The 11,708-nt window shown below is 33.0% G+C and overlaps 1 protein-coding gene across 1 annotated transcript; it reads left to right on the top strand.

The window, feature by feature from the left end:
• Positions 1 to 3,068: 3,068 nt before the first annotated feature.
• Positions 3,069 to 5,242, top strand: LOC149213527 (WUSCHEL-related homeobox 8-like). The gene is made up of 4 exons (XM_089389055.1): positions 3,069 to 3,284; positions 3,843 to 4,340; positions 4,636 to 4,838; positions 5,213 to 5,242. The coding sequence occupies exons 1-4, from the start codon at positions 3,167 to 3,169 to the stop codon at positions 5,240 to 5,242; spliced, it is 849 nt and encodes a 282-aa protein (XP_089245181.1). The 5' UTR covers positions 3,069 to 3,166.
• Positions 5,243 to 11,708: the final 6,466 nt, after the last annotated feature.

Here is an 11,708-nt window from a genome sequence, read left to right as displayed (position 1 = left end):
AGGATTCACCCGCATAGACTTATCCGTGACCAGAACAGAGATCCACCTGAAAACCTAAACTCCAAACCCTGGTCGAACCCATCTCCGCCATCCTCCCCAAATGATCCCTTGAGCTCTTCTATTTTAACAACTTGAACTCTTTTACATAAGAGGCTTAATGTGTGGTGCTATAAAAACCAATTTATTTATCCAAACATTTCTCCAAGCCTAAAATTTATTTTTATATAAACTAATTTAGATATATCATAGCTTCTTTCTTCATTTTACACGTTCTTATTCTAGTTCCTTACAGAGTTTCCTTTGCAACATGTGGTGCAATTGCTAATTAATTCACTATACTATTTATAAATTTGAGAATCAAACCATTTATGATAAGGTATTTATTTACTTAACATAGCAGAAAATAGTGAAACATCTACTAATATAATAAAAACATTATTTACCTAGTGAGAATTACTGATATATTAAAACCGTAATATCTTATTGGTGAAGAAGGTATTGTGATATGCAGATAGATAATTACACATAATTAATATTATCAATTCATAAAATATTGTATTATGATGGGTGTAAGTGAGACAAATATCTTTAAAAAATTGATAATAAATGTATATGAAAATATTTAGTGAGTAATATAAATTGTTGATAGAATATTCCATGCTCAATATAGGGTGAGGTTGTTTCTCCTTGAAACCTTTTCAAGATTCTTAAATATGAAGAGAAAGAGTATTAAATAAATTGTAACATGGTCATTGTTTATTGTGCATTAATAGATTTACAAGTTTATGATTTTCTTATAAACTACATCTGACACACAGTGTGCACTAATACATTTACAAGCTTATGATTTTCATGTAAACTACATCTCACAAGCTTGTCAGTGTTTCAACAACGGTAAGTGAGATAATGACCAATTAGAATTTTGGCCAATAACAACGGTAAGTGAGATAATGACCAATTATATTTTTGGCCAACTAACCTAACCCAATGGGGATATGGAGTGACGTATTATAATATCCACACTTATGGAAGACTTGGCTAGCTCATTGTTCTTTACCACTTCTTTTTAGGGATATGGAGTGAGGTATTATAATATCCACACATGCGTAATTTGGAAAACTTGGCTAGCTAATTGTTCTTTGCCACTTCTTGCTAGTATTTCATAACGCTGCCAATGTTTATTGTTTAATAAAACATTTACAATATTCTTATTTGCATTTATGCTACATCCGAAACACTTCTCATAATTTCCAGAATGTGGAGTCATATAATCACCAATTAATGTTTTGGCCAACGAACTCAACCCAATGTCGATATGGAGTGAGGTATTCTAATATCCATAAATGCATTCATCTCTAGGATTTAGCATAGCTAATTTGACTTAGTGATTTCTCTTGTATTTAAGGACACACAATGCCTCTAGCTCACTCCATGTATTTTACAAAACCTAAAACTAATTCACTAAACTATTTGAATTGTTATATATATATATATGTTTTTCTTTTTATTTATAATTCTGAAAACATTACTCACACTTATAGTTATTTAATCATATAATTTAAATAAAAATATATATTTTAATTCATTTTAAAATAAATAAATTATTTTATACATTCACATCTTTTTTAAAGTCGTATATTAAATAATTATACAAAATTTGTATTTAAAAATTTCATATAATTATATTTTAGTAAAATTTTACATTAAATAATTTAAATATATATTTTTTTAAAGTCATTTTCCTCCTTACTTATAATAAATAAAATAAGACCAAATATAAGAAGAAATTTGATGATATATCATTGAATGAAAAAATATATATCTTTAAAACAATATCTTTTTATTAAATTATTTTCCTTTTTATTTATAATAACCTTTTATTAAACCATTTTCCTTTATAATAAATAACATATAGAAGTATATATCTTTTCTCTTTTATTTATAAAAAATAAAGTAGAGAAACATACACTTTTTCACCTCCTTAATCTATAGGAGAAATAAATAGTGAAAGTTGGATTATTTAATAATAGGTCGTTATAATTATATTTAGAAAATGTAAAGTTAATACTTATAAATATTTTTTTTCACCTGGTTTGATAATAATTATATTTAAAAATTATAAAAATGCTTTTTAACAACTTTTAGATGTAAATTTATTTTACAAAAATTATGTAAATTTCAGCTAATAAATATTTTTTAAACACAATAATTTATTTTTTTATTCTCTTTTCAAAACATCGTACGGCATATATTTAACATATTTCTTTTACTGAGAAATATATTATATAGATTTTTAAAACTCAGAGTGATCACAATATTCAAAACGGGCATCAAGTTGGAGGATCAGCGATCAAAAAAATTTGCATAAACCAGTTATCATAAGGAGCTGATGCTTGATGAACTATGGCCACACAAGAGGTTCCTTAATACGGACGATTAGGGTTATAACCATAGTTGGCCACCAATTCGACATTGGCTCCCTGACTTTAATCTATCGACTTTATATAATATGAACGGAGGTTATAACCACAGTTGGCTACAAAATTCGCATGAGCTACAGCAATTAGCCTGGCGCGTTTGAAATTGTGTACATCACTTTAATCTCTCGCCTTTCCGATGCTCCAATTGGCCTCCCTAGACGGCAATCGCCTCGATTACGGAATTCGTATTAACACCTGTTCGCGTTTATGGCATGGTACTCTTCCTGTGATACCCGTTTTCATTTCCGGAGCTTCCTCGTGCAGCCAAACGCCTCGCTGTAATTTGACTTCTAGTAAATAATCAAATTCAAACTTTTAATAACCTGGAACAACTCAAACCCTAAAAAGATTACTTGTTGAACAAGTTATGAATTGCCTAGTTACAGGCATATTCCGACTTCTGCCATTTGTCATTGTAGATAGCCATCCAATGTCAATATATAGATTTGTGCTTCTCATGATTCCTTTGTGACGAGCATCATTGATTTCGACTGACGCCCTTTGCTCAGTAGCAGCGGCTAATTTGAAACCTGCTTTGAGGTTCTTGTGATTCGTAGGTAAAACCCTAAACCCTAAACCCTGTTCTTGTGATTCGTAGGTAAAACCCTAAACCCTAAACCTTCTTTAAGGTTCAATTGTTGAAAGCGGAAGAGTCGACACCCATCTTCCCTCCCCTTCCAGTCAATATGAGTCCGAACAGCCATTGGCCCAGTATGTTCAAGGTAAATCCCTCAGCGTCTGAGAGTCAATGGGGTGAAGCTTCAAATCCTTCAGCGATTTCCGGCCAAAGACAATCTTATGAAGGTGACCATTCACTGAAACTCCAACTTCCTCCTCCTTTGTTTGTGATGGCATCTTTATGATATCAATAATTAAAAGATATTGCTGGGGCCGAATCTGCTTTTGAGATTAATACGCCCACTTGGAGATTAATATGTTTAGATGCATATAAAGAATAGGAATTCAGCCACAGATAAATGCAGCATGACGTTTTATGTGTCATATTCATATTCAGATGTGCAATTGTAATAGAGTTAGAACATTATTTAGATCAATAAGAAAATCTTGATGTAGCTATACACAAATCCTTTAATAGCAACTGGGTTTTGATGGAATGAAATTTGACTTTTAGCTACGAGCAGGGAAATTTCAGGGTCAAAAGATACCCTAGATATGCATTTTTATGAGGCATAACCTACTTCCGTGGTTGATGTCTGCCTCTTATACAATTTCCCACTAATTTCAAGGGTAAGCCGAATTAACGCGGCGATAGAATGGTCAATAGTATGAGTTCAGCGGAATATTATTTCAAATCTAATGAAAATATAAGGAACAAAGCTCTGACAACTATAATTTGTGCAGGTACATCATCAGAGAATGAGGAAAGGAACAAGCCGGAATCAAAGCCCAGATGGAATCCAAAACCAGAACAGATCCGGCTTTTAAAGTCCATGTTTAACTCTGGGGTGACAAACCCTACCCCAGAGGAAATATGGAGAATCAGAGCTCAGCTGCAGGAGTTCGGAGAAGTTCGCGACGCCAACATCTTCTACTGGTTTCAGAACAAAAAGGCCAGAACCAAGCAACGGCATAGCCATCTTCACTCTGGAGAGACCTCTAAATCTGGCTCAGAAAAGAGTAAGACTGATCAGTCTAAAGAAATCATCGGAATTTCTGAGAAAACAGCTAATTCGTTCGGCAACACTGGTGAATCCTACTCTTCTATTGTGCCAGCTGCCCAGTTTTTCACTCAACAGGACCATTATCATTTGCAAATAAATGAAGGAATCAGTAATGATCAACGCAGTTACACTGACGCAGTAGCAGCTACGGCAAGAAGAAGGGGAATTTTTAACGAAGGTACATGTACTGACACCACCAAAAACTCTTTTCAACCCCGCCCTTGAACATGCCTTTCGCATCAGTTTTTTATCACACTTTTAAATCCCATGTATATAAATATATAACCCTAACGAGCACAAACACCTAAGAGGCCTTTCCATTAGGCAGATTTGTGCCATGATTGCTTCTGTGACTATATATTTGTTTCTCGATAGCAGAAGATACACCTAAAAGTTGCTTGACATATGCCATTCAGACAATTGATATTGTTCTTCTGGATGTAATATATCTGTCTGAGAATATTTCTTTGCAGGGACTACTGAGGAGTTGAAGTACGGCCGCTCAATAACTGTAGTCATAAATAACGCTCCACTTGCAGTCCCCGTCGGACCCATAAATGTCAAGGCTATGTTCGGTGAAAATGCAATTTTTCTTCACTCCACAGGCCAGCCGATTTTACTGAATGAATGGGGGTTCACCATGGAATGCCTGCAGCATGGAGCTATGTATTACGTGGTATGCCTAATGTCCATGCCGACTTTCATACAACTATATTTTGAGAAGTTTTCAAACTATTTGTAGAACTTCAGTAAAATTTAACCTCACCGCTATGCTTTTAACATTCTTTATTCAACTTTCCAGATATGAAAACGTTATTCATCAATGGTGGTGTTGCTGTCTTGGTTCGATTTGGAAATGCATAGCGCTACTCATCTATGCTGGATTTCCTATGTCGGTTCGATTTTCAATTTCATACCGTTCGTTATCTAGGATACAGTAAATTCTATGTTGACTCTTGGTATTATATTTGCATATTCTTGCTTCTCTAGGAATTATCAAACTCTGTGTCAGAGATGGATTTATATTTAACATTTGTTAATTTTTAGCAGGGTTATATTGTCCTCGCTGTTGTTCTTTAGTGTGTTACGGTCTTGCATCATGCCCTTCATAAGGATGGATGTCACCGCACTTTTATATACAATATATATAAATATGGAAGTGGTTGCGGCTCTAAAACGGGACAAGTTATGGTAAATTTGAAACATGTTTCTAGGTATTCTTTATGTAAATTTCCTCTAAATTTAATAATCAAAAGGATTAGTTAGTATCACAACTTTAATAGCCTCTGTGAAGAATAGCATTCAACTATATCACATAACATCGACTGAACTCATTCCTGTTAAATGAAAATAGTTACTATGAGAATATTTTTTATTTAACCAAATATACACCATTCCTTTGAAACCCAACCTTGTAAAACGGAAAATATTGAAACAAGAGAGTGGTTTAACATTGTATTGAACTTATCAATGAAATGGAAATGGAAATGTGGCTGAGAATTTTATATCTCTGAAATGGATAAGTTAAAATTTATAATTATAATTTTTATTTTTATTTTTAACCATATTTTTAATTTATTTATATTTACATTTTTAGAATAATGTTTTTATCTTACAAGAAGTTTAGGAAGAGTTTGGTTCTTTAATATTTCTAGATAAAGTGGTTAAATTGTTATTTACATGGTACAAAATAATTTGTGAATCTAAATATTGTTAGGGAATTCTTTCTAGAAATATGCACATTATTTAATTGTAGTAGTAAGAATCTATCCAAATCTAATATAAGGGAAAAAAGAATTGCTTTTAGTTAAATGAGTTTTTGGAGTGAATACCTTAGTCATCCTCATCCACAATGAAGCACTGAAAAGCTATGACACATTCAAAAGCTATAGTATTTGGATAGGTCCTACTTCTTAATGTTGAAATGGTTAGAATAATTAATGATTTCTTATCTTCAACAAATTTCCAATCTAACCATGATTTTGCTTTTTTCTTTTATTCTGTCAAATCAAAGGTATAATATTTCTTCTGAGCCTTTTAAGTGGAATTGGAACAATACATCTAAGTGTAGTTTTATAATATCAAATGGATGTAAAAGACATGATTTAAACTCTTATGTTGTCTAAGTAAATCCAAGCTAAAAGAGATCAGAATTTCTACCATGCATAACAAATACTTTCATTATGATGAAGCCTTGAATTTGAAGCAAACATGGTGTTGAAATGATGTTAAAAGTATCAATCTAGTCATATGGCTTATCAATAGATCTCTATATATGATAAGTTATGTATATAATCAAATATTTCCTAGGAAATTGCTACAAATAAACTAAATTATAAGCATAACTTCTAATAACTTACCTTCCTTAACAATATGAATAAGGACAACCTCATAAAGTTTCTTACACATTTGAAATTCACCTTTTTCTTTAAATGAGCTAAAAAGAGGTCCTTAGACAAGTGTTTTCAAAACTCATGTTAAAGAAGTGATTTATGCTCTAATAAGAATAATTAAGGTTTTATTTAGTACCCCTCTCCTCTTTTCAGTATCGATTTAACATGTGGTTTTTCCTCCTACAGGAACATTGTGTAGGAAAAGTATAAGGCCAAATTCCCCTCAAATTTAGGAATTCCAAGTTGAACTGGAAAGGGCTCCCTCCTTGGGTAGCAATGGGTTCTATGAGAAAATACTAAAGGTATTGGTCTAAGAGAACCATAATGTTTAAGCCAACAAATAGGCGTTAAAATGTAGTCGAGATGGCTCAAAAGTCCAAGTATATTATGGATGCTAACCTAGTGAAGCGAATACACCCCTAATATCGAGAAATAAAAGCTAGTTTGAATGGAATGAAATATCAAAGGTTCTCATCTTTATAATGCATCTTTGAAAAATCATCAAGATCATATCTTTTGAGAAACCGAAGATGGAAAAACTACTCTCCTTTGGAGGGACTCCTCCCTATAATGGCCTAAGGTCAATTAGTTAAGTAACTCACATAAATTTTAGGATTTTCTCAATGCTAGGAGATAATTAAACTTACACACTATTGGGAATCCTAGTTGAATTAGGGATCCACTAGGAAATGTTGGCCCCCCTATCAATGCGTCACAAACACTAACCTTGTCATTCCTTAATCATTAGAATATGATCTAGAGAATAAAAAAATAAAAATTCAATCATGAGATGATATTCGAAGATGAGGTCACAAGCTAAAGGGGAACTCTTAGCGAAAGGAACATATAGGATAGTATAAAAGATCAAATGGTAAAGGAATTAGTACCAATGGGTTGACATTTTGGAAGCTACATTTATGGTGTAGAGTCACTCTTTTCTTTAGTCTTTATCATAAAAAAATAAAATCTTTCTTGATATAAATTACAACAAAGAGGATTTGAGAGATGTTCAATTTGCAAAGGCTACTCTTCTAGCATAAATGTAGTTGGTCATCTCTTCAATGGTTACTTTCTTTCTTCTCAAATATAGGATTTAATGACCACATTATTTATATAATCACATCATTAATAAGCTTGAAACCAACCATAAGAGAATGGAGATCTTCCCCCTTGTCTTCAGAAATTATTCCCAAGTTTCATTTTGTCAGTTATGTGGAAAGAACTTAACATTACTTTCAAAAAATCTTCCACCTCCCTAGAATAGATTTTTCATTTTATCTTTAAAATATTTCATGAAATTGTCATCATCTCCCCTTTGGCATCTTAATATTGAATCTACAATCCTCGAGAAAGAAATATGCTTCACTTACCTAGGTTTCTTGACCTCCATCCTTCCTTCTCCTACCATTTCTCAAACCCCTTTGTGTTAGCCCATGCTTTTGCTCTCTATTTCCTTCTAGTTTTCTTAAACTTAACTTGGATGGTCCCTAAGAAGGAATTTAAAGCCAACTCAACTTCAAAGGATAATTCATAATTCTTAAGGGAAAGATATTCACATTTATGTTGGGTTCGTGAGGATAGATAGTAACAATGTTACAAAGCTCTTTTCCTTAGAAAAAGATCTACATATTCTATAAAATAAAAAAAATACTTTGACAAATTTATCATCGAAGGAGACTAGTCAATGGAAAAGAAACTTAAATTTAGAATATCTCCATATAAAATATCAAATAGATAGATATTGAAGGGTGGTATGTATATAGTGGGTCACCATTTTGGCTAGAATAGTATCACATATAGTTTTTCATGTCAAAATATAGGTTAGTCCAACTAGGGGATGCAACATTAGGAAATAATATTCAATCAACATTGGTCACATGTTGAATCAAGACCACTAAGAAACCCTTGTGATGAGATAATTGTTTATGATATAACTCTCAACAGTGGGTATCCATCCATAAATAGGAAACTCACCCCTTCCCATAGGTAGTATACAATATTTTATTATGGTGTGACGTGGGAGATAATCATAGTTAATTATTAGTGTTAAGCTCAAGAAGTAGATTTCCGTTGCACTACACCCACCCATTGGTTTCTTCCTCTTCCCCAAGCATAGTGAAAGATGACACCTATAGGAAGGTAAGAGAGTTATCCAGACATAAAGCTCTAGAACCTTAAGTACAGTAGTTTGAACCTTATGTACAATAATTAAAACCTAATTAAGTGCAATAATTTAAATTATGATCACCCCCCTTACGGGAAAGATCTTTTATTTGGTCTAACAATGACTTTGTTCATAGCTCTAGTTTTATTCTCTTAGTTTATTCACTCCCATTATTCTAATTTCTATTGTATGAATATTTTTCAATATCATCCACTCATAGCATGGATTTTTTCTACCTCTCCTATCAAATATTGAAAATCAGTGGGTTTTATTCCCTAGCCAAAAACTTTCAAAATTGAGGTTGGATTCTATGTGTTTACATAAGAAAGGTATTCTTCATAGTATTCTAAGCCACAACAGAGATGATTATTTCAATTTTTTCCAGCTCTAAGTTTTACACAAACCGAGGGCTATTCTTGGTTACCCCTATCTTTTCTTTGGCTCGTTATTACTATTGAAGAATCTACCTTTTCACAATGATAACTATTTGTAAGGTACCTTTTCATTTTTTTTAATTAGCATGATACTCACCTGATATTATTAGAGTATGTTTCTTACTTCATCAAACAGTTACCAACCAAAAGAGACAAGAACACAAGATGTTGGCTTTCTACGAGGGCCAAAACTTCTCACTCTTTGAGAAGAAATCCCACACAAATTATTCTTATCAAGATTCTAATTCATGAATACCAATGCCATGACCATTGATCTAATAGCCACTCCAAGATCAAGACACACATTCTCTTGATAGTCCTCTTTGAGATCTTCATCATTGTCTGGATGCTGACATCTGCCTTGACACTCAGATATTTTAAGGTTGACAATGAGATATTCATTGTTAACTCGGAGATCTTTATTGTTGTCTTGACACTGAAGTCTTCTACTACTTCGAAACAAAGTTATACTTCATTGTTATATTACTGATATTGTAATACAAGTGGCATCACATAATCTTCATATCTATTGTTCTTATGAAACCTCAGAGAGGCTTTTGAGTTGCTTACTGCAATGATACTAAAGCTAGAGATCTTAATGACTATGCTAAAGGTTTGAGCCTATCATTGTACTCCATCTTAAAATATATATGATTTGATGATAGTGATCATCCTCTTATAATAATAAAGGAGTTGGATCTCTCATACCATGTCACAGATCCAATTTTTCCTTTTTCATCCTAAGCTACTCTTATATGTTTCTTCTCTATCATGATCATTTTAACTGGACATACGAATTCCTTGACTGTTGTACCTTAGTCTGAGCTTCTCATCTAATATTTACTTGTTGTAGCTTGCAATATGAATTCTTCCATAGTAATGGATCATCGAAACAAAGAACCACACCTTTTTGATCATCGAAATCTTAGAGTGATGCAAAGTTACTTCTCCATCTTTATGCGATGAGCTTAGCTTCTTATATATAGTTGTTCATCCATATATAAGTTGACTTGTATTCACAAAGATATGTGTCTATTTTTGAGAGCCGACTTGAGTTTTTTGATTCATCTTGTTGGCCGACTTGAAGACGAGTTTCATGCTTGTATTTTGGAGGGATACTTAGAAATATTTATATACATTGACTCATTCTCAAGAAGAGATTCTTCATACATGACATTGACTCTTTCACTCAATAATAAATCCTAAGGCTCTCAATGGGATCCACTAACAAATGAACCTCTTGCTCACGAAACCCATGAAGCAAGCCATATAAAAGTAATTGTATTTCTTTTATTTCATCATTTATAAAGATCATGTCGTTATGAAGAACGAACCTAGTTATGTTTTACAACAGTCCCTCTTAACTTGGGAGGTATTCATAATGGTAATTGTTCATTCTCAATCTGAAAAATTTCTCATAAGAAGAATTATATTCGTAACTCATATGTATAGCATCATAGTAACCAACATTGTTTCCATAGCAAGGCCTTGACTAAAAACTCTATCTATCATCAGATTAGAGTATAATGTTGGTGAGACTAATGATTATAGACACCTTCATCATTTTCTCTCAAGGTACATACCCACCTAGGTGTTCACTAAATATGACCTTCTAGGAATATTCTTATATTGGGTTCCCAACCCTAAAAGGATATTGATCATCATGCCTACTCTTATCTTGGATTCCCTACACATCCTTGAAGAGCATCATATGCCAAATGATCACCCAATCTTTGATTCTTTCTTCCCAAGTGAAGACAATAATGTTGTGTCTATCTCTCCTCTCAACTAGGGAAGATGCGCCTATTCCTATAAAGCAATGTACCCAAGCTCCCTCTAACCAAGGAAATGCCCAAGCTCCCTCTTAAGTAGGGATTCTTCTTTTCATCAGCAACTTCTTCTTTGTCGGTCCTTCAGCTGCTTGATCAATTTATTTCCTTGATGTCATGAAATCTAGTCGAGCTTCTTCCTTGTACGACATTAACCATTGATCACTTTCCTCCTTGGTTCATCATGTCATTCCTTTATTAATTGAAAGTGGCCTTCTTGGTACATATCTGGAACCTTATTCATATAACTACTTATTTTCTCATCATGCTTCTTTTAGGAATTTCCATCCACCACATGAATGTTAGTTGTACTTATACTTACAACTTTTGTTCCAGTAGCCTTGCATGTTCTCATTAAAATTTTAATTCAAGAAATCAAAACATAACATTAAATCAAAGAGTACCTTACGAGATGGATCTTTATCATGACATCTTCCTGTAGGTACTAGCATCCTGCATACATGTTGACACATCTCACGAATATATCCATTATCAAGGGTCTCCATATTTTTCATCAAAGTCTTCATATCTTTCGAGGATATTTCTTAGTCAAATTTTCTTGTTCTTTTGGATGTTGATCGCCTCTATCATGGTTTCATATCTCCCGATCTCATCCTCTTACACATTCCATTTCCAAGAGCTTCCAATCAGAGTTCCTTAATTGTAGTTAACCACCTCATACTTGATATGAGGACATATTATGATGATTTCATCTAGTGTGATTTA

The sequence above is a fragment of the Pinus tabuliformis genome, chromosome 1_1, assembly GCF_031772625.1.
Source record: "Pinus tabuliformis cultivar Carrire ecotype Pingquan chromosome 1_1, CPIR1, whole genome shotgun sequence".
Taxonomy (NCBI): domain Eukaryota; kingdom Viridiplantae; phylum Streptophyta; class Pinopsida; order Pinales; family Pinaceae; genus Pinus; species Pinus tabuliformis.
The sequence above is the reverse complement of the archived record's forward strand: the minus strand, read 5'-3'. Positions and strand labels throughout refer to the sequence as shown.

Coding starts and splice junctions, on each gene's coding strand:
- LOC149213527 (XM_089389055.1), top strand. CDS start 3,167: ATGAGTCCGAACAGCCATTGGCCCAGTATGTTCAAGGTAAATCCCTCA. Junction 3,285..3,842: donor CCAAAGACAATCTTATGAAG/GTGACCATTCAC, acceptor TAATTTGTGCAG/GTACATCATCAGAGAATGAG. Junction 4,341..4,635: donor AAGGGGAATTTTTAACGAAG/GTACATGTACTG, acceptor ATTTCTTTGCAG/GGACTACTGAGGAGTTGAAG.